We start from the raw sequence: 27,694 nt of genomic DNA on the forward strand, positions 1-27,694 counted from the left end.
CTTAAGAAGTGTCCACCCTGCACCCGCATCTCTGCGCGTGCGCGCGCACACAGATATATATATACATGTGTATACGTATATTGAAAGAGAGAGAGAGAGAGAGAGAGAGAGAGACGGTGATGAAAGCAGCAGGTTTTCCATACTACGAGGCTCGGGCTGGCCATCGCGGGGCCGTGACGAAGGAATGGCTGGCACAGGCCGAGGCCGCTGTGGATTTGGAGACGGCAGCAGGAGCAGCGGCCAATGGTGTCGGCGGAGGGGCTGCTCCGCCTTTCAGTGTGATCGAGGAATTCAATCACTGGCGCAGCAACCCTGAGCTCGCCGAGGCAGTGGCTGCTATTAAGGCCCTCACAGCAGTTATCAAGCGCAGCGAGGCCACCACCATGATGGGGCTTGAAATCGAGCTGAAAAAAGCATCCGAAGCCCTCAAGGTCAGTCGTCCATTATCTTGATCTATACATACATGAAGAGCGTTTTCCCCTAAAATAGCGTGAATGACAAAATTGGGGTTTGAATCAGTCTGTATTGCTCTTAGAAGCAGCTGTGTGAAGCCATTGTCATGGTATTTAATTGCGTTAATAAAGGAGAAAGCAATCAAGAAAACAAAGAGCACGTCTATGCTGACCTGTGCCTTTCATCTCTGCATAGGCATGGGATGAAACATCCATTTCACTTTCAGCAGGCTGTGACCTCTTCATGCGATATGTTACTCGTACTAAGGCTTTGGAATATGAAGACATTCGTGCGGGAAAAGCTCGTCTTATCGAACGTGGAGAGCGTTTTGGTGAAATTTCCCTGAAGGTATACCTTGGAAAGTTTTGGCTCATCAGGATACCATGGTTTCATTTAGACTGATTGATGGATCAAATGTTGCAGTCACTTTATCTCATGTCTCTATTTTTATCTTCTTAGGCTAGAAAGACCATTGGCATGCTTGGGCAAGATTTTGTTCGAGACGGTTGCACAATACTCACCCATGGTTTTTCTAGGGTAGTCTTAGCAATCTTAAAACTTGCTGCTGCCAATGGGAAACATTTCAGTGTTATCTGCACAGGTATATTTCCAGATTCAGAACTACATGTTTTTTTTTTTTGGGCGTTTTTTTTGTTGGTGGGGTGTGGATATGGGGTCTAAGAGTGTTTTACTTATTATTGTATACTAATACACATGCTGAAAAGCAAGTGAATTCATCTTGATCGTGTTTGTTTTTGTGTTGTTAGAGGGTAGGCCTGATAGCACAGGAATTGAGATGGCAAAAGAGATGGTTGCAGTTGGTGTTCCTGTTACACTCATCATAGATTCAGCAGTTGCCTATACTATGGAGCGTGTTGACATGCTATTAATTGGTGCGGATGGGGTTGTTGAGAGTGGAGGCATTGTCAACATGATTGGAACTTATCAAGCAGCTATGGTAGCAAGGAGCATGAGCAAACCGGTATATGTTGCAGCTGAAAGCTACAAGGTATATACTGAAAGATCAGGTGACAGAAGCTTTAGTTTCTTTGCTAGTTTTTATTTGTACTATGTAGAACAATTGGGCAAAGTACAAACAAATGCTTGCATCAAACAAATAATTAAGAGATTGAGCAAAAATATTATTTCAGGAAGGTGTTTTTCAGGTCTGTCTGATGAATGGGCCATTTGTATAGAATGCTAGGGAAAGCACCTGCTGAATAGCAGCATGAGGATGCTGGACAGTGGGTGGTGGAAGCACCTACCTATATAGGAGTCTAGATGTCTTGAAGGAATATTGAGGTATAGGCCTATCGTGGTCTTCAATGTTGTTCATTTATACAAATTTACGTTAGAGTGCAGTGAATGTGGAAGCATATGATGGGATTGAAAGAAAATGAACATGGAGAGTAGGGAGAGAGAGAAAGAGACAGTAGAACACAGAAATCTGCAGTGAATGAATGTTGAAATGAAGAAGACAAATATGTAAAAGGGCACATGTTGGCCATGTCTCTCCAGCTACCCCTGAAAAATAGAGAATAACAATGATCGGGAGGGGCTGGGCATAAATAGCCCATAATAAATGCATAAAAAATAACAGATTGGCCAAACTGGCTGACCAGCCTGAATACTGGCCAATTGTGCCATGAATGCAGTGAAAATGCTGCGCATTGCCATGCACCACCTGCCCGGGATGTCTGTATTGCCCACCCTGCCCAATGTGATCCTCATGGTCGACTTTGTTGCAGAACCATTAGATGACTGCTGAAAGCTGTCTGACCTGCATAGGAAAATGCATAACTGTGCTCGACATCACTAACTATACAATAGTACACTACTTGTGTTGTCCAGGGGATGACTGAATCTCTAACACCCCCTCTCAAATCCTAGATGCAGCATAAGGCTTAGGGATTTGGAGTATTGTTGAAGAACGACCCGAGGAAGAGCCTTCGTAAATAAATCTGTGAAGTTATCCTCCCGTCTTGTAATATACCACATCAATAGTCTCATCCAAGATCTTTTCTCAAATGAAATGGTATTGTATCTCAATGTGCTTCGACCTGGCATGGAAGATAGGATTCTGTACCAAAGCAATGTAAATCTCATTGTTGCAATGAAGTGTAGTGGGACTTGTCTAGGAACAACTAAGCTCTCCTAACAACCTTTGAAACAACATTGTCTCACATTTGGTAGAAGATGCCGCTCTATACTCCGCCTTTGTAGGTGATAGGGCAATGATGGGCTAGCTTTTACTACCCCAATAGATAGCACCTGTACCCAAAGTGAAGCAATATCATGTTATTGACTGCCGGTGGTCAACATCTCTAGCCCAATCTAAATTTGTAATCCAGTCATCTCCTATGGCTGGCTAAGGCAAGTATAGCCCTAATGGTAGCTATCCAAGCCATAGGTACAAAGGTATCATGGGAATCCACTCTTGGCCATTGCACGACTCCTTTAGCAATGAGCCGTGCCTTGTGCTTTCTTAACGATCCACTTGACTCCAATCACCTTCCTATGAATAGGCCGTGGCACAAGATTCCAAGTGCCATTCCACTCAATAACATCCACTCTTGCTCCATAGCCTTCTTTCAATGCTCTGATTGCAAAGCCTTTATGTAGGTCACTTGCGATAGGTGGGCTCTCTATCTTGTATGGCACAAGACATAAAATAATAGTTAGTACAAACAAGCTCCGTGGAATGTACTTGGTTTCTTTGAGATCCCCATGGGCCATCCTGTGGTTGCTATTCCTCAAGAACTTCCTCAATCCCTGCATCACAGAGTGTATCATGTGCCTAATGAGAGGAGGCTAATACTCCCCTCACCACTCTGCCTTTGATGATGTCTCTGGAACATCCACCTGTGCTAATCGAACGGGTGAATCTAGTGGTGAAGCCATCTCCTTCTCCATTGATGGTGGAGCCTCAAGAGGCATAGGCTTCAAAGGCATTGGCTCTTGTATCCAACTGCCACGTGGATCTCCAAGTACGGGATGTAGAGAGCATCCCCCTTTGTAGCACACTTGAACACCATGAACTACGAGACAACTAGCTTTTGAGTAAAGTAAGCCTTGGATAGCTTTCTGTAGTACCCTACCATAGGAGAGGAATGATTCTACCTACATGCCCTACCCGCAAAGGATTGGAGTTGATTTGAATTGGGAGGTGCATGGTAGGTATGACTTTTCTATGATCTACAATGTGAATGCCACTTCTCCGGAAGAATGCTTAACCTTCACTAAAAGGGATCTCCGCCCATCAATAGTAGGCTTTCTCAGAGAATTCTCATTGTGCCCAGATCTTGCTTCCATTACCGCCTGTAATTATCTCCACCTTTTGCGAATACTACTAGAACAAAAGCCTACTACAGAGGAAGAACAGTTACTGTTTCTCTTTTTTGATATTGATGGAGGAATAGATAGTTGTGCAATGACCCGTGCCTCATGATGAGAGCCATCCTTTTGCCAGCATTTTGTATGAGCCTATTAGAAAATATAAGTGATAGGAGGTTCACTGGGTGCAACCACCCGTTTTATCATCTATGCTCCTCAACAATGTAAAGGTTAACTTGAAGGGCTATATGCAAAGCAGAGCCTTTCTAAACAAATCCCTTAAGCCTCTTCGTAGCTTGGTCCTTGCCCATGAATGGGATGCCACTTAATGTGCTCCCTTGTAATCACAAAAAAAAAGAGAAAAAAGAAGAAAAAGAAAATAAAAGAAAAGAAGAGAAATAAGTGAAAAAGAAAGGAAACAAAAATGAAATCTGTCCATTTGTATTCTATGAGCGTCACAATCACTGCACCTAAAGACTACCCTAGCTCTTTCTTGCTTCACTACTTAGGGTACATCAAGGGTAGTGTAGTGACCGTGAGGCACGGAGATCGAGACAATCAGTGTTTGTTAGCAGCAGAGAGAGACAGAGAGCAGAGTAGAGAGAGTGCACGATTTGTGGTTACAATGACGAGTGTACCACTTTAGGTTTTTTAGATAGATATATATGTGTAAGTACAAGTGCTAAGGGTGTGTTCACACGCGAGCACATTAAAAGGCACGAGGGCCTTTATTCCCAAGAACCTCCCACCTAAAGGCAATGTGCCTTAAGAGGAGAAAAGAATCAGCTAAGTCTAGGTATGTACAAAGTTGAAATACATATATCTATCCAACTCCCATCATCTGTCAGCAATGAGCAAACCGCTCTGCTAGAAGACCCTTCGTGAGAAGATTTGTAGGATATCATATGTATGCACTTTGACAAGCTCAATGCTCTTGGTGTCAAGTACATCTCTAATGAAGTGGTACTTCACCTGTATGTGCTTCGCCTTTGTATGAAAGACGGGATTTCGTGCTAGCATGATAGCACTCTGATTGTCACAATGGAGAACAAGTAACTTTGTAATGCCAAGCTCTCCCACCAGACGTGAAAGCCATAAAGCTTCCTTGCATGCCTCAATGGCAGCCTCATACTTTGCCTCTGTAGTAGACGATGCAACATACTTTTGTAGCGTGGAGATCCAAGAGATTGCTCCTCCTGTGAAAGTAAACACATATCTAGAAGTGGACTTTCTGCAATGCGTATGACCAGCATAGTCTGCATCCGTAAAGCCAACAAGAGATGCCTTCTGCTTTCCAAAGTAGATATGCAACTCCTTTGTGCCTTTGAGGTATCTCATAATATCTTTCATTGCTTCCTAATGCTTTTTGCTAGGGTTTGCTATGTATCTGCTAACCACTCCCATTGCAAAGGCAATGTCAGGATGTGTAGCAACCATAGCATACATTAAACTGCCAACAGCTGAAGCATATGGTATCTTGGCCATTTCAGCCTTCTTATCATCAGATGCAGGGTTGTCCTCTGTACTGAGTTTTACATATGGAGGTAATGAAACCCCAATTGTTTTTCCCCCCTCCATATTGAAACACTGCAAAACCTTGGAGATATACTCCTGCTGAGAATCCTTTTGACCTATCTTTGAGTATTCGCATGCCAAGAATGTGATTTGCATCACCAAGATCCTTCATGTCAAAGCTGCCATGAAGACTTTGCTTCATTGAGTTCAAGGTATGAGTATCCGTGCCAGCAATCAACATGTCATCAACATACAAAGCTAAGATAATTAGGCTGATATCTGCTGCCTTCTTGGTGTACAAGCAGTGATTCACTTGACTTCTATGAAAGCCTTGAGACTGCATGAATGTATGAAACTTATGGTACCATTCTCTTGGTGCTTTTTTCAGCCCATACAAACTCGTTTTGAGTTTACATACCATCTTTTCTTTCCCTTTTTCCACAAACCCTTCAGGCTACTGCAAATATATATTTTCATGCAGATCACCATGTAAAAACACAGTCTTTACATCCATTTGTATGAGCTCCATATCTTCAACTGCAACCAAGCCCAAAATGGTTCTCAATGTAGTCATCTTGACTAAAGGAGAGAAAATCTCATCAAAGTCAATTCCATGCTCCTGCTTATGCCCCTTTGCAACCAATCTTGCTTTGTACTTAGGTGAGGAACCAGAAGTGACCTTCATCTTGTAAACCCATTTGCATGGAAGTGTTTTTTGCCCTTCAGGCAACTGCACCAAGTGCCAAGTGTCATTTTTCTCAAGAGATTCCATTTCTGACAACATGGCTTTATACCATTCCTTGCTGTCCTGTCTATCCATTGCTTCCTTGAAGCAAGGCGGTTCACCACAGTCTGTCAACATGACATAATCAGCCACATTGTTTGCACCAGGAACAAATCTATCAGGTTGTCTAGTAGCCCTAAATGATCTCCTAACCCAATGATCATTGTTTGTTGGCTGTTGAGCATTTTCAGCTTACTGTCCTGGCATTTCAGCCTGCAAATCAGCATTAACAGCTTGTTGTCCTGGTTGTTGTTGCACATGTAGTGGCTCAGTATCATGGGCAATATCTGGCTGATCATTTCCAATCATTTACAGCAGGTATTTGCTGCCGTACGGCGGGCACCTTTTGCTGTCCAAAAGGTATTTTTTCTCGGAATACAACCCTATGGACCTCCTCAGTCTTTTCAGGCTGTTTATGCATGCGATCTTCCCGGAAGATAACATCATTGCTGCGTACTACTTTCCTTTTCTTGGGATCCCATAATCTATACCCCATTTCACCTTCGTCACCATACTTTGGCTCAAGTTTGCTGCATTTTTCTTTACGAATGTGCACAAAAGCCTCGCAGCCAAACACTTTCAGATGAGCATATGAAGGTGGCTTGCCCGACCACGCTTCTTGAGGAACTCCCCTCCCAAAGACCTGTTTGGTGACCAATTAATCAAGTGTACGGCTGCCATAACAGCCTCTGTCCAAAAACCATGGGGTAATGCAGCATGAGACAGCATCGTACGGACCTTATCCTGTATGGTCTGATTTATACGCTCTGCAACTCCATTTTGGGGTGGATTATGAGGGGAGGTGAGCTCCCTCTTTATCCCTTTGCTGTCACAAAATGCCTGAAAGGCCTTGGACACATATTCCCCACCATTGTCAGAGCAAAGACACTTAAGTGTCTTTTCTGTCTGATTTTCAGCCAATGCTAAGAATTTTTTAAACTTGTCAAACACTCCATCCTTGCTACAAATAGGATAAACCCATACCTTTCATGTAGCATCATGGATAAAGGTAATAAGATATTTCTTTTTCCCTAAAGATAATCCTTGCATTTGACATACATCTAAATGTACTTACTCTAGAGGAGAAGATTTTAGGGAAAGAGACTTCTTGTGAGATGTCTGTGTATGTTTACCATAAACACAATGATCACAATGCTCAAAATCAGCATAACGAAGACAAGGCAAGTAACCCAAACGAGAGAGCACTTTCATTCTTGTTTGACTCATGTGTCCCAACCGGGCATGCCACAAAGAAACACTTGGTTGCTTGGTCACAGCAACAACATGATCACTCACACTAGATACATGGAGAGGATAGAAGGTATCACTTTTACAACCTCTGGCAATCACTCTAGATCCCTTAGGGATCTTCCATTTCCCATGACCAAAGGTGGTATGAAATCCATCATCATCTAGCCGCCTTGTGCTAATCAAGCTCTTCTTGAGTTGAGGTACATGCCGTACATGCTGAAGTGTAAAGACAGAACCATGCTGAAACTGCAACTACACACTGCCAATACCTGCAATGCCACATGCATAGTTGTTCCCAAGATGGACAACACCATGTCGATCCCCTGCATAGGCAAAGAACCATTCACGATGAGAGGTGACATGAAAGGAAGCACCTGAATCGAGAATCCAGGTATGCATGTCATCATCTCTATTTGCAAGTAAAGCATGTGCACCAAAGTGTGAAGAGACCAAGAGTACGTCATTTGCACTGTCACTGTCACGAGTGACTACATTCACCTCTTCAATTTTGACATTGCTCTTCTTAGGTTGACCCTTTTTCTTCTCTTCCTTACTATCATCTGTCTTCTTGCCCTTTTCTTTCTCTTTCTTCCATTTGTAGTAGTCACGTTTAAACTGATCCTTCTTGCCACAATGATGACATTAAACATCTTTTCCACGTGATTTAGTGCGTCCCTTGCTATCAGATTTTCCTTTTTGCTGTGATCTGCCCTAGTATGCAAAGCACTAGAAGACTTAGTGGATGCATTGTTCTGCTGATTCATTTCTTCTATGAGTAGAGCACTCTCTACATCATTATACAAAAGAATCGTATTAGAATTGCTCATAGCAGTCCTAAATGTATCCCAACTCTCTAAAAAAGTGCAAAGCAAAAACGTAGCCTTAAATTCTTCATCAATCAAGAACTTTAAGGCAACTAGCTGACTGAAAATGGAGTTAAACTCACTCAAGTGAGCAGACATTGTTGTACCCTCTTTCATACGCAAATCCATAAGCTTTTTCAGCCAATACACTTTGCTTGCGGCACTCTTCTGTGCATATAGTTCTTCTAGTCGAGTCCAAATAGCATATGCAAAATCCAAGCCTTCAATGTTAAATAGCAAGGCATTAGAAATCGATAGCTCAATGGTTGAGTGTGCAAGCTCGTTTAACTCATCCCAATCGTCCTGTTCCATATCTGCAGGTTTTGCTCCTTTTGTCTTAATTGGCTTTGCCTGCTTCTTTTGCAACAGGATATTGTAGCATTGTTTTTGCCAAACTGTAGCATTGTTTTTGCCAAACTGCAAAGTTATATGCTCCTTCAAGCTTCTTTATGTGCATGAGATTACTGCTCCAGCCATAATTTTCAGCCCAAATGTGACAAAAAAATTCAGCAAATGCAGGCCCAAACTGTCACACAAGTGACGAAGGTACAAACAAGTACCAACCAGCAATAAATGACCACGTAGAAGCAGAAATTTCAGATCTGTAAGTAAATTTTCAGAAGCACCAAACCATGTGCTACAACATTCTACAACTGATTACAGCTGTTCCAAGGGCAAATGCATCACATTACATGAGAAATTCCAAAATTTTGCTGCAATTTCTGTTGTACATGTACCCATGGGCATAAAATTTGACACGCACCGTCAAAAGCCCCAAAGTTTTGTGCTCAAAGCATCAACCACACATTTGCATTGTCTGTGCCAAGCATAGAACAAGCCAATTTTGCCAAAATAGAGCAATTTCAGCAAAAAACCCCAAAATTTCCAAGTGCTAGATGTCCGAATTGCATGGAATTAAGCCTGCATGTATATAAAATGACTAAATGGGGCACAAATTTTACCCAAATTGCAAAAGCCCCAAGTTGTACGGGATCCAATGTGCATCAATGTCGAGAAATAGGGTAAATTTCAGCCCAATTTTGCATGTACATGAAAAGCCCCAATTGTTGGAGACAAAATGTCACAAATTTCTGCAATTTTTGAGACAGATATCACTGTTGTGTCTTGTTCGCACTAAATCTAGACAAATTCGAAATTTCTTAGGTCCGGTGTGCACAAATTTCAGTGAAATTGAAAAAAAGAATTCACTTAAGTGTGAAAAGCCCCAAAATTCCCGGGCAAATGTCCACTGATTTTGCAATTTCTGAGTTAGATTATCCAATTCTGTGTTAAGGTCTCCAAATCCGAGAAAAGCCCCAATTTTTCAGGTGTAAAGTTGCACAAATTTGAGTTTTGTGCTTATGCACACAAACGCCCGTTAGTGAGCAAAGGGCTTGCTTGCAGGGAACCTTTGAAAAAATTTAAAATTTTTGCAAAGGAAAAAATAACGAATTTTTCCCATTTACAGCCGCTAGCCCGTCGCCTGATCGCGTGACCTGTGTTTGACCAGAGATAACGTCGTTTGACCTGCGCCTGCAGCCACCTAACTGAGTTTGACTAGGAGGTGACATTTTGACTTGTGTCTCACCAAGAGGTGACGTTTTGACCTACATCTGACTAGAAATGATATTTTTGACCTGCGCTTGCAACCTGGAACTGTCACTTGGCGGAAACGTGACCTATTGACCTGCATGGACTCCGAGAAGCGCGAACACCTTAACCGCAGCTCTACTACTAGTTTGTAGCGACCGTGAGGCACGGAGATCGAGACAGTCAATGTTCGTTAGCAACAGAGAGAGAGACAAAGAGTAGGAGAGAGCAGAGTAGAGAGTCTGCACGGTTTGTGGATACAATGACGAGTGTACCACTTCAGGTTTTTTAGATAGATATATATGTGTAAGTATAAGTGCTAAGGGTGTGTTCACACCCGAGTACATTAAAAGGCACGAGGGCCTTTATTCCCAATAGGCAGGACATTTTGACAGACATGTCTTCCTAAGTCACTCACAGCACCTTCCCCTCCTTTACACGAACTAGGTCCTCAAGTGTAGGATAACACCTTAGGCTTGCCTATGGTTCGATCCATCTCCTAGTTCCACCATCACTTGCACAATGCATTGCACACTAAGGTAGATACACCCCCTTAGGAAATGCACTCTTTTTCTTTTTGGTACATTGTGCGGCGGTGCGGCAAGTCAACTAGTATGGAGGCCTTCTTTAACCAACCGTCTATCTTCGATATCAGCAACCTTTAAAACCTGCTTCATAGAAGAGCGTCCCCAACATGGTCAACCTCTCCAAAGGCCCCAAGAACCATTTCACACCGATTCAACATTTTCAGCCCGTACCATAAGTGCCATGGGACTAGCACTTACCTAGGAGTGGGGTAATGTTAACCCTCGGAAGACCAAGATAGAAAAAATCCGAAAAATCAGAAGCAGAAGACAATCCCAAGGCAAGAGGAAGACGGAGGACAAAGGTGCACTCAAAAAAATCGGAAGATACGAAGCGCAGGAAAAATTCTAAATGTAAGAGGAAGCACATAAGAATAAGCACACCTCAATATTTTAGCAAGAAGAGCACTAGATGCATTGTAATTTATTTTGTAAAAGAGCAATGGGCTCTCTTTTGTGTAAGTTATAAGGAATGAGAGGCATGAGCTAAGGAAGGAGGAAAAAGAGTTAAGGAGTGGACAAAGGCCGGACCAAAAAGGGGATGAATGTCCAAGGAGAAGATAGAGGATGTATAAAAGTCAAAAAGTGAATGGAAAAGCTCATCTTGTGTATGAGAGGGGGAGTGTGAGAGAGGGAGAGTGTGTGTGTGAGAGAGCGAGGGACCTTGGAGAAGCTTTTCTTCTCCTCTCTTCATCATCTTCTTTTTCTCTTCTTCTATCTCGTGCACATGGCTATGAAGGTCAAAGCTTGGAGCTTGGAGATAGGGCTTGCTGGAGAGCACATCCTGGATCGTGGTGCTACTGGCGGATTCGTGGGAGGAGGCAACTTGATTAGATTTAAAGATAGGTTCACTATATTTGTGTGTGGGAGAGTGCGCATGGCTATGTGAGAGGTAGCCATAGCTTGCAACTTGAAACAATAAGTAGACCGTGGGTGTTGGCGGTGTACTTGCAAGAGCAGCGACAAGTGAAGGTTTTGAATCAAATTTCATCCCATGGAGTCAATGTGCCCCAAAGTACGAGAAAATAAAGATGGATTGTTCCATGACCTTCATATAGTAAGAAAAACAATCCCACACACTATTAGGATAAGTGCCTAGGGATTCCTAAGTATGTGTGTGCCAATCATATGGAAAATATGTGGAGAGAAGGGCAAGACGAGTAAGCAAGCAAGATAAGCAAAGCTAGCATTCAAGCATAGGAAAAGAAGCACCTTTGGAGATTACATGCAGAATACGATGCAACGGTGCAACTTAGACAGTGTTCTCATAGGGAAATTGTTCACTTGTCCAAGCACCCTTTTACAATCATGTCATCCTAACAATGCGGATGAAGTTACAAACATCCATAATACATAATACATAATAAATAAATGTCAAAGTGAAAAGTTGTAAACATTATTACTATCACTATCAAGAGAAAGAAACCACCCCCTCTCAAACTGGAAGGAGAAGTAAGAGGAAATCACTCTCTTCTCGTCAATCTGAAGAAGTAGAGGAGAGTGTATCCAAGCTCATGCATGGTAGTAGATACTGTAGAACCGGTTGATTGATTGCCTCGGTCAAAATATTTGCAAAGTTGTTGCTTGACGGCACAAACTCTAGGCGAATGGTGCCTAGCTCAACCTGCTCTCTGGTGAAATGATAGTGAATCACCATGTGTCGTGTGATTGTTTGGCTGGTGCTTGTGAGAGAAACTGGTCAGCATATTCTCTCAATCACACCAAGATCCGAAACAAGTCGAGCACACGACAGTTAGAGTGACTAATTTATTGTCGCTCTAACTTGTATATGCTTCAAACTATGCATGAGATGCCCATGTCTAGATAGGTAAAGTTAGACCTTGGAAGTAACAAGTTGTATTCCACTTATTACACACTTAAAATAATGAGTTAGATTCTGAATATAAAAATTGTAATTTTATTTCATTTAGGTGAATGTTGATGAGATGAAGTTAAGTGGGGCTACCTTGAAGAGTGTCAACAAGGAGCAAAATGAGGAGCATGAGACCCTCCTCAAGGATCTCTACATGGAGGTAGAAGAGATCGACTATCAAGTCTCATGCATACGTAGAGGCCATCGAGTTGTTGCCAAAGTTGTAAGCACTAGGATTGGCCCTACACTAGCCATTAGGACCTATGTGAGGCGAGGCTTTGGGAGTTTCTCTATAGCACATGCAGTTCTTGTAGAGGATGCTCCAATTATAGAGCCTGAGTATGATGATGATGGGAATGTTGTAAGTGATGGCGACTTTGGTGAGCCATCTAAGGCCTCTTCTAGTGAGGGCCGCTCTCCACCTTCCGATGTGTTGGAGTTTGATGATGAGTCGTCCTCATGAGTCTAGACATTTTGCGCTTAGTTCATTTGTAATTATAAATTTTGAGTCCTTTCATGGACATTTGCGATTGATGTATCTTTTTGGAGCACTCAATATATGATTCGTCACTCTAGTTTTCACTCTTTAGACCTATATGGCATTGCAAATGTTTTCTTAACTCTAGTCTCTAATTCATGAAAATTTGTCATGATTGATCTATCTTTAAGTTGCACATTTTGTATGTATTATTATATATACATATATAATTTTAGATTTATTTTTTAATGAAAGTACGAGAGAACATATTTTATTCTTGAAGTTTTTGTGTACGCTTTGTATCTCACTAGTTCACGTACGAATTGTATCGTACTAAATGTACGAAACCACCATGGTCTCAACCATTTAGTTAGCTTTCAAGAGAGAGAGAGAGAGAGAGAGAGAGAGAGAGAGAGAGAGAGAGAGTTGTTGGTTTTACGAAAAAAAAGAGAGAGTTGTTGGTTCATTTTTTGATCAGAGAAAAACAATTTTCTGTAGAAGACAATCATTTGGGGGCCTCAACAGGCAAGGGACAGAATGGAGACACTCTTCTAGGGGCTTGCAACAACATTGTTGATCAAGTGATAGCATTTTGGAGATGCCCGGCAGTAGGTGTGACTGCATTAAATGCAGGTTGGAGCAGCCAAAGTACAAATTTTAGGGTTGGTCAAAGCCATTGCCGTGGTTTGTCCATGTGAGGGGTGGTATGGTGTTAGCTACAATGGCATGCATGTCAAGAAGCTCGATGAGGAGGGAGAGAGAATCAATAAATCTCTCGAGCCTATGCATGTCAGATAGGCAAAATATGGTTGCACCATACTTTCCAATGGATGGAGCGATCGGAAGAAACAAGGCATCATCAACATCCTTGTTTCTTCACCTCTTGGCACATAATTTTTTGTGGGCTGTGGATGTGGGGCAAAGAGGACGAAAAACTACGGGCGCATTCATATACTCATATATTTGCTAAGCTATCATTGAAGTAATCTCTTTTTTGGTTTATAATTCAATGAAGTTGTCACTGACAATGCTTCCAATTCTCGAAGAATGGGCCACTTGCTTGAAGCAGAGTTCCTGTCCATTGTATGGACCCTATGTGCCGCCCATTGCATTGATCTCCTCATAGAAGACATAGGGTCGTTGGAATGGGTGAGTAAGATTCTTGGGGATGGTTCTTATAGTAGATTTTATCACCAAGAAGGTAAAATTCTTGGCTGGCTAACGCGCCTACAATGGTCTAGAGTTAAAGAAGCCCTCCAAGACATGTTTTACCTCCATGTGGTTGCTTTTAGAGTGACTAAATGATGTGCAAACATAGAGCGTTGGCAAAAGCAGTTCCGCTTTGGTCACTATAAATGATGATTTCTTGTAAGAATGCCGCATGTTGGTCTTTCTCCAATGCCTTTGGGAGGTAGGCATTTCTATCGGTTACCAAGTCTTGATCCATGAAAAGGGGTGGAGCTTTATAAATGGGATGTAAGAGGGCAGTCAATTTGTGGATAAGTCTTCTCATCCACTTCCATCTTTACTTCACTAAGTAAAGGATATCATCACACCTTGGCATGGCATCCAATATGTCAGCACTACATTTATTTTAAAAAACATTTAATGTAGTCACGAAGAATGCGAAAATTGAAACTATTTACTTTAAACTTAATTAACTTATGCAAAAACAAGTGTAGTTACCTTGGGTCCTCCACATCTAGTACTAAGCATGCCTTGAACTTCTCAATGGCCTCCCTAATGAAGTGCACGAGAAGCCCCAAGGTAGCGTCCTCCATGTCAACAGTCATGTGTAGAATCCTATATAAGGGGGTAATAGCAATGATTAGAGCTCGTACATCATTCCAAAATGCCTCTCTCATGCAAAGTCTTTAATCAAGCCTCTTTTTTGGTGGGAATCTTCTCAATATTAGGTACCCACTATCCAAAACATTGTCCTTTGAGTACTTGCACAAGTACGTTCAGTATCCACTTGTAAGTTGTTGCCTAAAGCTGAATTGTTGTGTGATCAATGAGCATTGAATTTGGATTTTGAAACAGTTTGAATTTCTGTCTAATGTAGGATTGTCCGGGTGGTGCATGTCAGAGAAACTAGTCAATATATTCTCTCATTCACACCAAGATCCAAAACATGTTTTGATCACATGGTAGTTAGAGCGACTAATTTATTGTCGCTCTAACTTGCATATGCTTTGAATTATGCATGAGATGCTCATGGCTAGACAAGTGAAGTTAGAACTTGGAAGTAACAAGTTGTATTCCACTTATTACGTATTCTAAATAATGAGTTAGATTCTAAATATGCAAATTGTCATTTTATTTCAATTAGGTGAATGTTGATGAGATCTAGTTAAGCGGGCCCACCTTGAAGAGTATTAACAAGGAGCGAAATGAGGAGCAAGAGGCCATCTTTAGGAATCTCTAGATGGAGCTAGAGGAGATCAATTGTTCAGTCTCATGCATAGGTAGGGTCCATCGAGTTGTTGTTGGAGTTGTGAGCACTAGGACCGGCTCTACATCAGCGACTAGGATCTATGTGAGGCGAGGCTTTGGGAGTTCCTCTATTGCACGTGCAGTTCATATAGAGGATGCTACAATTAGGGAGCCTAAGTATGATGATGATAGGAATGTTGTAAGTGATGGCGACTTTGATGAGCCATCTGAGGCCTCTTCTAGCGAGGGCTGCTTTCCACCTTCCGATGTGTCTGAGCCTTATGATGAGTCGTCCTCATGAGTCTAGGCATTTTATGCTTAGTCCATTTGTAATTATACATTTTAAGGTCTTTCATGGACATTTGTGATTGATATATCTTTTTGGAGCACTCAATATATGACTTATCGCTCTAGTTTTGACTCTTTAGATATCTATATGGCATTGCAATTGTTTTTTAAACTCTAGTCTCTAATTCATGAAACTTTGTGATGATTGATCTATCTTTAAGTTGCACATTTTGTATGTATTATTATATATACATATATAATTTTACATGTATTTTTTAATGAACGCATGAAACAACGTATTTTATACTTTTGTGTACGTTTTATACCGCACTAGTTCACGTACGAATTGTATCATACAAAACTTACAAAACCACCCTATCCTACCATTTAATTAATTTTCAGAATTAAATCATCTTGAAAATTAATTTCGGCTCTTCTGATCCTACCCAAAATTAAATATGTCCATCCATAATTAAATTGGCTAGGCCATTTGTGACGCGGAGGGGTCTTGACGCTTTGTTGAACCTTAGATTGACATTAATTAATTAATTAATGCTAGTTCTTAGTGTCACCACTAGTAGTTATTGGCGAAACAACTATGCAAGGGTAAAAAAAAACTTACACCAATTGACTCTCAAAGACCAACCAGCATAACTTATCATAACTTTTGCGTTTGAGACCCACTGCATCCTCGGGGTCCTTGGCCTATTACCATGAAATAACTACCATGTGTATCACATGTGCTAAACAACCTTGCATATTAGATATTAATCAAATGTTATCAGCAAGATTAGAGCATCATAAAATTTCTCATCTCCATGACAGACCTTGGAGAGGGTGGTGAAATTTGATTAAGCACTTAATTACAGCAATTAATAAATTCATAAAATTGACATGTACACTTTATGACACAATCTTGGACATTTGACACATTGTTGACCCAAAACCGGCGTCCCTTTCGGTATTTCTTTAAGTTATATTGCAATCAGATGGACTACAATAGAGATTCCTTATTCTCCTTCGTTGATCCAAATGCTCATTGTTGCCACAAATGATTAGAAAGTCTTCAAATCAATTTGCCTCTTGGTTTGCTTAGGGATTGGCCTTTATCCAACTCCTTGAAAGACAAATTCAACTCCAAATTTAATATTGCTTGGTTGGCTTCTTAAATCTCCTTGAAATTTCTTCATTTTAGTTGTTGAAATTCGAGTCCTAGGCCCTTAATTTTGAGCATACATCTTGAGGTAACTGGTAAATCCTAACTTTTATTGTAAATTAGAGTTTACAGCAGGGATTGACTGAAATGTCTTCCTTTGATGGCTCAAATTGCTGGGAAACACTGAGATAACTTGTGAGCATAAGAGAGAATGCTATAGAGAGAGAAATTTCAGAGTTTCATCGTGAGAAAGGTTATGTTGCCTTGTTTAAATAGCCGTGGAAGTTGTCACCTATAGCTTAGGACCACTAGAAAGATTGTTGTTTCCCTTGTATGTTGTCATTTGCACTAGAAGAACCTTGGGCTACTGTCATCCACTCCTTGACGACTCCAAACTGTTGTCACATGCTGTAGGATTGATCCATCGTGGCACAATCTCTTTTTGCTCTCTAACAACATTCTTCTCTCTCACAATACTGAAATAGACTTCCACCAGCCCCTAAAAACGTTTTTTTTACTTGCATGGGCAAGTTTTATCAAGTGACAGTCTTCTAATCCCACTGTAGCTTATAAAATTAATTTTCAGAATATCAATTCTAAAAATTAATTTAATAACTATTCTAGTGCTTAGAAGAGTAATTTTACTAGCCATTAATTAAATTGGCTAGGCCAATTGGTCTTTCAAGTATCCTTGAGCACTTATTGACTCTTAGAGTGATATTAATTAATTAATTAATTAATGCCTAGTCGCTAATGTCACTATTGACATTAGGAGTAAATAAATTGGTCTAGGTCCAAATTTGAGATCAGGTACCACCTAGTACGTGTCAGTATAACTTATTACAACTTTTGTCTTTGAGACTCACTACATCCTTGGGGTCTCGGGTTCTTGACCTACTACCATGAAATAATTGCCATGTCCATCACATGTGCTAAATAACCTTGCACATTTGATTAATAACTTAATCAAATGTTATTAAAAAGATTAAAGCATCTAAAAATTTCACGTCCTTGTGACAAACCTTACCCTTGAAATCCTTGCAATTGTCTTCGATTGCACTACATTGTGCAAACACTGGAGTTTCCATATGACATCATTGTTACAACATTGGTCACTGTTGTCTAACCATGCCACATGCCCCAAATCTTGTTGAAAATTTCCACCCAGCATAAACATCTAATAATACTAAGAATTAGGCTATAATTGTTGCTAGAAACATGTTGGATGCATCCATAACTCATGTTTCTCAATTGTTCTGACTCCACAATCATAGTAAAGCATATTCTCAGCATAAACCATTTTTGAAATTGACATTTACTAACATGCTCATGTCCATGGAACTAGTTGTAAGCCATTGAAAATTGATCACTTGCTGATTTGAGAACTAAATACAAACTACTGCAAATGTGACCTCAAAGTAATCACAGTTTGATTGCAAAAATTGATAAGCAATTGATGCAAAATTGTTCCCAAAAGTGACCATAAGTGGTTCTCAAACTAATCAACTGTGTTGAAACGAATCAGAACTCAATCTTAAAATTGAGGCAAAAACTCATGCCCACCTAATCATGAATCAATCCCAAACTGATGCAAAAGTATAGTTTTAGAGCCGTAGTAACAACCATACTATACTTATTTGCATATATCTTTGAGTGACTAGTACACTGAGTAGAGACCCCATGTCATACATATTGTTAGCACAATACCTTTGATGCATGTTGAATATATCCAAGATCCACTACATACGAGAGCTATCCACAATTGGAGGAGTGGAAGTGGTACCTCCCCCTTGAGCATCAAGTAATTCTTCGAATCCTTGCTCTGCTAAACGTGACTAAGTTTGAACTAAAGTAAGCCCTAATTGAAAGGCATCTAGGTAAAGTGGCAACAACTGAGGATGCTTTGCCAAGTCATTCTTTCCCATCCATTTTGCATCCATTGTTAAATAATTTTGAAACTTGACCAAATATCTCCTAGAAACTTTACCTCTATATTTTTTTTTCTTATGTCCAAGATCTGCCCAGGTACTAAAATCTCATTCAACTCCTCAACCTCGCGCTGAATTTTAGCGGACATATCTTGTTGCACATCACCATGAAAAGGCCTCAACAAACTGACCTGAAAGGCCTTATATATCCTCCAATGTGGAGGTAATTTCAGACAATATGCCACATTGCTGATATTCTCCAACACTTGGAAGGGTTCATAGTATCTCATACTTTAGTTCGGATACAATCTCTCTTTTTCTTTCATATTTTTCAGCCTTAGCCTTTTCAAAATGCAGTAATACTTAATCGCTCTCTGCAAACTACAAAGCATATGACGATCTCAACTAAGTATAAATGTTGCTCCCATTGTGTCTTGTGGTCTAAGACATAGCACCTTAAAAGATATAACAGTGTGGAATTTGCTTCCTTAAATTGACTCTCTCTGTGCGGATTGAATGATGATGAAAATTTCAGCGTGGTACCCATATTCTCAAGCAACCCCTTCCAAAATAAACTAGTCATCTGGGGGTCTTAATCATCGATGATCCACTTTAGCATACCATGATATTTAGATATATGTTGCAAAAACAAGCGTGCCATATGATCAGCCTTTATTTTGTAGGTGTCAGAGGCAAAAGTTGCGATAAGTTGTTTGGGGGTCGGCTGGTGTTAGTTTTAACCCTAGCACAATTGTTTCGCCAATAAATGTCAGTGGTGACTTTAGGGACTAGCATTAATCGATTAATGCTAGCATAAGGGTCAACAGAGGTTAGAGACCACTCCAGCTTGCAAATGGCTTAGCCAATTTAATTATGGATGGGAACATTTAATTTTGGGCAGTGTCAAAAAGGTTGAAATTAATTTTTAGGATGATTTAATTCTGAACATTAATTAAACGCTATAGATAATGTTGAAAAATGGATTTAGTATCAGACTGCAGCGGTACGGAAGCGTAGGACTGAGAGAGAGAGAACGCAGAGAGAGAGAGAAGAGAGAGAAAGAGACAGTAGAAGATGAAGATCTGCTGTATAAAATGTGCTGTATACAAAGATATGTAGATATATACACGGGCGCAGTGCGCTGGACTGCGTGTCTCCATCTCGACGATGCAACCTGCTGTTCACCTCGAAGTCCGCTGCAGTCTGCACTGTCTCCTGTCAGAAATCTGCGAACAGAGACGGAATCTGCGCGAGCCACCAGTCTGTAATGTAGATTGCAGAAATCTCGGCTATAAATAGCCACAAAACAGACGCCAGAAATAGCAGGCCGACTGTACTGCAGTCAGTCGGACTGCCACGTGGCAGTCCGACTGGACTGTGCAGTCCGACCAGGGCGATGATCTCTAACACCCCCTCTCAGAGCCTGGGTGGGGCAGAAGCCTGAGGGATCTGGAATGTCTTCGAAGTAGAGCCTGGGGAAGTGTCTTCGTAAACAAATCTGCAAGATTGTCCTCCGTCTTGCAGTACTCCACAGTGATGGTCTCATCCAGAAGCTTCTCTCGGATGAAGTGGTACTGGATCTCAATGTGCTTCGTCCGGGCATGGAAAACAGGGTTCCGTGCCAAGGCAATGCAACTCTCATTGTCGCATTGCAGCAAAGTAGGATGAGTCTGGGGGCAGCCAAGCTCCGCCAACAATCTCCGAAGCCACACAGCCTCACATGTGGTGGAAGACGCGGCCCGATACTCCGCCTCAGTAGACGAAAGGGCTACCGTGGGCTGCTTCTTGCTACTCCATGAGATAACACCTGCACCCAAGGTAAAACAATAACTTGTAGTAGACCACCTGTGGTCCACATCACTGGTCCAATCCGAGTCGCTTCAACCTGCAAGAACAAGATCTGAACCACCTGTGCCTGCGGGGAAATGAATCCCTAAATCAGACGTCCCCCGCAAATACCGAAGTATCCTCTGAGCAGCCTGCCAATGCACCGTCTGAGGTTCACTCATGAACCTTGCCAAAAGCTCAACAGCAAAACAAAGATCAACACGAGTGTTGAGGAGCCAAATCAATGATCCAATCAACTGACGATAGCGGGAAGCATCCGCCATGGGAGAAGCTGAATGGGAAGTGGCCTTCCAGTTCGGATCCATAGGAGTAGAAAGGGTCCGACAATCCTCCATCGCAAAAGAAACCAAGAGCTCCTGTACATATCTCTGCTGAGAGATGAAGATCCCCCTCTGAGACTGATAAATCTCATGGCCCAAAAAGAAATGGAGTAGACCCAAGTCCGTCATCTCGAACGTCCGATGTAAAGCTGCCTTCATCTCTTGGACCTTCTGTGCATGATCACCTGTGACAATCAAATCATCAACATACAACACAAAAAGCACACAACCATCCTTGTAAGTGTGTACATAAAGCTGCGGATCGGCCTTAGAACGCCGATATCCCAACTGTGACTGAAGGAACGAATCAATTTTCTCGTTCCATGTATGTGGAGCCTGCTTGAGGCCATACAAGGCCTTCTTCAACCTGTAGACTTTCCCATCTGAAGATCCAAAGCCAGGAGGCTGCTCGACATAGATCTCCTCCTTCAAATCACCGTTGAGGAAGGCCGACTTCACATCCAACTGGTAGACAGGCCATCTCCTATGGCGAGCCAAGGCAAGAACAGCTCGAATAGTTGCCATACGAGCAGTGGGGGCAAAAGTATCATGACAATCAATCCCTGGGCGCTGTGCAAAACCTTTAGCAACAAGGCGAGCCTTGTGCTTGTCCAAAGAACCATTGCTAAGGTACTTGGTCTTGAAGACCCATTTGACGCCAATCACCTTCTTATTCGGGGGGCGTGGCACGAGTGACCAAGTGCCATTCCTCTCAATAGCCTCCAACTCGGCTTCCATAGCTTTCTTCCATGGTGCGGACTGTAAAGCCTCCTTCACGGAGGTGGGCTCTCGATCCTGCATAACACGGGTCATCAAACAATAGTTAGAGCAAACAAGCTCCGTAGAATGTGCCTGGTGCCGCCGTGACCGCCGCGGACCATCCTGCGGTCCCCACTCCTCAGGGACCCCCTCGATCCCTGAATCACGGAGTATGTCACGGGCCCAACGAGGAGGAGGCCGGACCTGCCCTCGTCTCTCTCCATCAGCTGAAGACTCTGGGATATCCACCGGTGGTAACTCCTCAGGGGTGACCGGTGGAACAGTAGACTCTGTGTCAGAAACAGAATCAGAATCAAAAGGCATGGGCTCCAAAGGAACTGTAGCAGGAGCCCAACTATCCCCTGGATCTCCAAGAACGGGATGCTGCTCACCCGTTGGTATGGCCGGAACCTCCACAAACCGCACATCTCGACTGGTCTACACATCCCGCTTGACGGGATCATACAAACGATAGCCTTGGGACTTGGAGCTGTAGCCAACAAAAACCTGTCTTCGGAAAGCTGCTTCAAATTTATCATGATGAGCCTTGGCAATGTGAACATAGGCATTACACCCAAAGACCCTAAAATAAGAAACATCGGGCTTAGTCCCAAAGTAAGCCTCAAAAGGTGTCATCCCATCAACGGCCGAAGTGGGGGATCGATTAAAGATGTGGACTGCAGTAGCCACAGTCTCGGCCCACAGAAACTGAGGTGTCTGTCGGTGCTCCATCATGGTGCGCACCATCTCGATCACGCTTCGGTTCTTCCGTTCAAGAATGCCATTTTCTTGAGGAGTGTTGGTATTAGCAAACTCCTGGTGAATACCTTTATCTGCACAAAAACGAGCAAACTCATTAGAAACAAATTCACCACCCTTGTCGGATCGCAAGGTCTTCAATCTCCGGCCTGATCGGTTCTCCTCAAAGAGAAGCCAATCCTTGAAGTGGGAGAAGGCTTCTGACTTCAATGCCAAAAATAGGCCCATGTCATCCTGCTGTAGTCATCTACGATCAACATGAAGTACGAGCTCCCTCGCAAGGAATCGTTCCTCATAGGGCCACAAAGATCCGTAGATACAAGCTCCATCGGTGAAGTAGACCGCCGCGAGGCTTTGTGGGGAATGGCATCCCTATGCTGCTTCCCACGAATGCAGGAGACGCATGGCTGCTGGCTCACCACTATATCCGGCAACCCTCGAACAAGCTGTCCACGTGACTCCCTCCGAAGATAATCATAGTTGAGGTGACCGAACCGAGCATGCCATAACTCTGACTGTGTCTGAGAGGTAAGAAGAAGAGTAGAGAGGGCGGTGGAAGACTTCAATTTATAGATGCCGTTCTCCTCATATCCGGATGAGAGAACCTTCCTTGACCCACGATCAAGGACTCGCACTGAATCACTGTCAAACTCCACCAAAAGTCCAAGGGAGCAAATCTTATGAACTGACAGAAGATGATATCCTAAACATGGTACATGCAAGACCTCTGAGGTATGGATACCGCCGCATCCATCTGGAATAAGCTGCATCTCACCCCGTCCTGCAATAGACACTGAAGAGCTATCTCCAATGAGAATCTGCCTACGCGAGGGTCGCAACTAGGCAACACCATCTGATGAAGGAGTCATGTGCCGGGAGGCACCACTGTCAACGATCCACTCTCGAGCCTGGAGAGCTGTCATCGCAGCATCAGAAGCATTCGGTGTAGAGTCCTCAATGACAACTAGATGAAGAAATGCAGCTGATGAGGGTGCAGCCACCGCTCCAGAATCCTTCGTGTCCTTCTTGTTGGTGTCCTCCTTGTCTTTGTCAGGGTAATCCTTCTTCCAATGGCCAGTCTTTCCACAAATATGGCATGTGGATTCTTTGTCCTTTTCCTTGTCCTTCTTTGACTTGTTATCCCCCTTCTTCTTCTTTTGGTCCTTCCCCTTCTTCTGAGAGGCTTGACCTGTCAGTGCCTCCGACTTGGAAGCATTCTGTCCCTTTAGTTGTTCCTCTTGGTCCAAGACCATAGGAACCAACTCTTCCCACCGAAGAGTGGACTCCCGCCCCGAAGCAATGAGGGCGGAGTAGAAAGCACCGAATCGTGGCGGCAACTGGGACAAGAGTATGATCGCCATGTCTTCGGAGGAAATCGGCTTCCCCGCATTCTGAACCTGCATCTGAAGTTGTCTAAGCTTGTTGATGTGCTCCCGCAACGAAGAAGACTTGTTCACGGACAAGGTCCGCATCTGTACCTCCAAAGAAACCCGCTTCATAAGGGTCATCCGGTTATACATCTCATCAAGCTCCAACCATATCTCCCGAGCCACCGTCAAGTGCTCGATGTGAGCTATCACGGCTGTAGTACAAGATAGAAAAAGAAAGGAACGAATCCTGGCATTCAGTCTGTCCCAGTGAGACTGTGCCTTGGCCAACTCCCTGCACGAGCATCGGAAGAGAGTTTGGACTCATCTCTCACCGAGGGCCGGTCGATCTCCTCCTGTACAAGCTCCGCCAAATCGTAGGACTCAAGGATGGCCAACATCATCACATACCAGATGCGGTAGTTGTCGCCATCGAGCTTCTGATCTGCGGGAAGAGCCGGTAAGACAGGCACCTTCCGGTCCATAATCGTCTGGAACTCCAAGTCAATCTCGGTAGACATCTTCACCTGTAATGCCTTCACAAACGCAAAAGCAGCCCCCTCTGACTCTGTAAACTCAGCCTGCTAGGGCTCTTCCGCGTCTTGAAATATAATAATAAAAATATGGCAGATTGATGTTTTATTTGAAATTTTTATATTAGTAAATGGTGATTCAACCTTAGGCTGGAGTAAGATCTCAATGATCTAGATGGTCACAAGATGTAGTTATTCATGAGTAAAGGAACAACTTTGTAGCAAATACCAAGTCGATCCAATGGTTATAGGTTTCCAAATTTATGCTCCAAGTTAGGGGTATCTTGGAGTCCTTAAAATGTAGGAATATGTAGTTGAGGTTGGAGTACCTATAAGTGTGAAATAAGAATTTGTTTAATCTAAACAATCAAAGTGCGGAGAGTCTTAATAACTTTTCCTATTTTAACATGATCAAATGTTAATAGCTAGATTTGAAGTTATTAGCTTTGGAAGTCTGCACTATTGTAGAGAGTTTTTTCACCCGCCGGAGGCGATGAAAAAGCAAACTTCCTCCTCGTCAAACAGCAGTAAACAGTAGCAAATCCACCACCTGGACTCCTTTCCTGCGCGCCCACGCTCGCTTCAGCCTTGTTCCGAGGTGCAGCCCTCCTGCCTGCCCTCAAACGCTGAAAACGCAGCCTTGTGTCGCGATAGAAACTCCTCTTCAGGTTGGTTCTGCACTGAGTCAGCCCTTTAACACTGCTCTGATACCATGTCAGAGTGCAGCGGTGCGGAAGCGTAGGACTGAGAGAGAGAGAACGCAGAGAGAGAGAAGAGAGAGAATAAAATGTGCTGTATACAAAGATATGCAGATATATACACGGGCGCAGTGCGCTGGACTGCGTGTCTCCACCTCGACGATGCAACATGCTGTTCACCTTGAAGTCCGCTGCAGTCTGCACTGTCTCCTGTCAGAAATCTGCGAACAGAGACGGAATCTGCGCGAGCCACTAGTCTGTAATCTGCAAGCAGAAAAGTGTATGTAGACTGCAGAAATCTCGGCTATAAATAGCCACAAAACAGGCGCCAAAAATAGCAGGTAAATGCAGCCGACTGTACTGCAGTCAGTCGGACTGCCACGTGGCAGTCCGACTGTACAGTCCGACTGGACTGTGCTGTCCGACCAGGGCGCTGATCTCTAACATTTAGGTGGCAAAGATGCCCATGCAAACTGAGAAAATGTTTTTGGGGGTTGGGTCTCAGTTGTTCAGTTAGTTTACAACCTCAAAGAGAGAGAGAGAGAGAGAGAGAGAGAGAGAGAGAGAGAGAGAGAGGGGGGGGCTACTGGTCCATTTTCTGATCAGAGAATAACAATTTGCTACAGAAAACAGCCATCTGGGGGTCTCAGTGGGCAGGGGACATCATAGAGACACCTTCTAGAGGTTGGCAATAGCATTGCTGATCAGGTGATAGCCATTTGGAGGTGGGTGGCAGTAGGTGACTGCATTAAATGTAGGTGGAGCAGGTAATAGGCAGATTTTAGGGGGTTTCTCGCAAAGAAAATTAGATTTCTCTCTCATCTTGGCTCTCTAACCTTCTCCGATAATTTCTCAAAGATCTCAGCAGAACTCAGCCAAATTTGGTGAATAGTAGGCGGATTTTTGATATAAATCCCAAATTTTTGTAGAAATTAGGGTTTGACAGCCACCTTGGGACCCAAGCCAACAGGAATAGGCATTGTACACTGAAATCAATGCCTAAAATTCGTGAAATTGAGAAGGATTTCAAATGCAAGGTCATCCTATGTAAATTGGGGCAGCAGTTGGCCAATTGGTGGTTTCATTTGTGCAATTCTTGGGTGAAAATCAAGGGGCAATTGGCCCAACTTACTTGTTGCTTGTACGTACAATAAGGGGCTTTTGGATCAGCAAAGGAGATTGTGAAATCTCAACTTATACACTGTCCATTTGCAATTAAAGATAAAAAAATACCAAAAGAGGCACTAGCTTTTGGGGCAACTGGGTGTCTATTGTGTAAGATTGTGAAGGTAATGTCTGCATTTCTATTTATGCTTAGTTATTAATTGCTATATTTAAGTGCTTGATTAGGTTTCACTACCCTATCCGAGGAGGAAGGTTGGTTTCATGAAATAATTGTCATGTGTATGACATGTGCTAAACAACCTTGCACATTTGATTAATATCTTAATTAAATGTTATTGGCAAGATTAAAGTATCTTAAATTTCAGGTCCTCGTGACACTTGCAAGTCCTTCTCTTTCAGGCTAAACCTACAAGGTTGTCGCGAGATTGAATGGCTACGAGACAATGTCACAATCCTATGGTCTAAGGTTCCGTGAGACATATCTTATCCATATTTTAAAAATTGAATTACATTGCAAATTATACGATTGAAACTTTTCAATAAAAGAAATATAAGCAGGAACGCTTGGATTAGAAAAGCATTCACTAAATTTCTCTACTAAAATCGTATTCACATTGTTTTTTGTGATCTCTGAGAGCGAACCGCCCTTGATCACATGGAAATGATAATCAAGCCTAAAAGAAAGTACATGATTTTTATAGTCAATGTACAAAGTGGAATATTTATCAAAGAACCATGCATGGCATGCCAAGAATGACGTCGACATGGTCAAGGCTCATAAGTTAGATTGTTTCGTTCAATTTGTGGATACTCTAGCAAATCATCCATGCTAGTACAACTGTGAGCACTCCACAAAGCCTTATAAAACAAGTGTTATTCCTCCAATAAAATTATTCCTTGAGTTTTTGGTTGATATTGGATATTGGATGTCAAAATGTTAAATGATGAAAAACTGATAATGGAAGGTTGGTCATGCAGTTTGCAAGATTGTATCCTCTTCATCAAAGGGATATGTCACCAGCACCCCGTAGGGTGGATTTTCAAGTGCCCTTACCATCATCGGTTCAACTGGAGTGTCCAGCAAGGGATTATACACCACCTCAGTATTTAACCCTCTTGTTCACAGATCTTGGAGTTTTAACTCCCTCTGCTGTGAGCGATGAACTGATTCAACTGTATCTTTAAACTGATTTTGAAGGTGCTGTTAGTATACTTAAATTCAGCTTATTTTTTATGATTCTTGAGATTTATTCTTCTGATGTTTAGCAACCAGAATATGGAGACAACAGGAATATGAATTTCAAGTATCCACTGAGTGATGATTTGTTTTGGTATGTTAACAGCTAGCATGTGGAGCATGATAGTAAAAGTAACTAGTAGGGTTTTCCCCAATGTATCCAGAGGATCAGCTGATTCAATGATTGATCACACTACTAGCATTTCTATCTTCTCAACTTTGGAAGGCTTTCTGCCTTGCCAGTAGTCAACTTCTTAAAGAGACTGCTGATTATGAGCCTTCAATCAAGCAGAGAAGAGGTGAGGGCATGAAAGGCAGGCATGGTGTGTACATGGTCTTCAATTTTGAGATACCTTAAGACTTGTAAGAGTTTAGTTGTATAAGTTTCAACCAGGCTGCTAAGCGTCAGCCATTCTTTAATAGAACTTGTTCCACATAATCGATTTAGAGCTTTGCTAACTGATTCAGGTTAGTATTTGGTGTATGTATGATTGCATGAACTAAAAGTCTTCAGTA

At 42.4% G+C, this 27,694-nt stretch overlaps 1 protein-coding gene across 2 annotated transcripts; it reads left to right on the forward strand.

Moving 5' to 3' along the window:
* Positions 1-27,694, forward strand: LOC148009098 (uncharacterized). Of its 2 annotated transcripts, none has more exons than XM_087673828.1 (6): positions 1-431; positions 649-801; positions 913-1,054; positions 1,221-1,462; positions 26,341-26,407; positions 26,920-27,055. In XM_087673828.1, the coding sequence occupies exons 1-5, from the start codon at positions 66-68 to the stop codon at positions 26,368-26,370; spliced, it is 933 nt and encodes a 310-aa protein (XP_087529954.1). In that variant the 5' UTR covers positions 1-65; the 3' UTR covers positions 26,371-26,407; positions 26,920-27,055. The 2 variants fall into 2 exon arrangements, with proteins under 2 accessions (XP_087529954.1, XP_087529953.1); XM_087673827.1 differs by lacking the exon at positions 26,341-26,407 and adding an exon at positions 27,285-27,694 and having other exon boundaries at positions 4-431; positions 26,920-27,139.

Source organism: Lygodium microphyllum, unplaced genomic scaffold (genome assembly GCF_053477565.2).
Source record: "Lygodium microphyllum isolate KBCC unplaced genomic scaffold, Lygodium_microphyllum_v1.1.10 scaffold_40, whole genome shotgun sequence".
Lineage (NCBI taxonomy): Eukaryota > Viridiplantae > Streptophyta > Polypodiopsida > Schizaeales > Lygodiaceae > Lygodium > Lygodium microphyllum.

Coding starts and splice junctions, on each gene's coding strand:
- LOC148009098 (XM_087673827.1), top strand. CDS start 66: ATGTGTATACGTATATTGAAAGAGAGAGAGAGAGAGAGAGAGAGAGAG. Junction 432..648: donor AAGCATCCGAAGCCCTCAAG/GTCAGTCGTCCA, acceptor ATCTCTGCATAG/GCATGGGATGAAACATCCAT. Junction 1,055..1,220: donor TTTCAGTGTTATCTGCACAG/GTATATTTCCAG, acceptor TTGTGTTGTTAG/AGGGTAGGCCTGATAGCACA.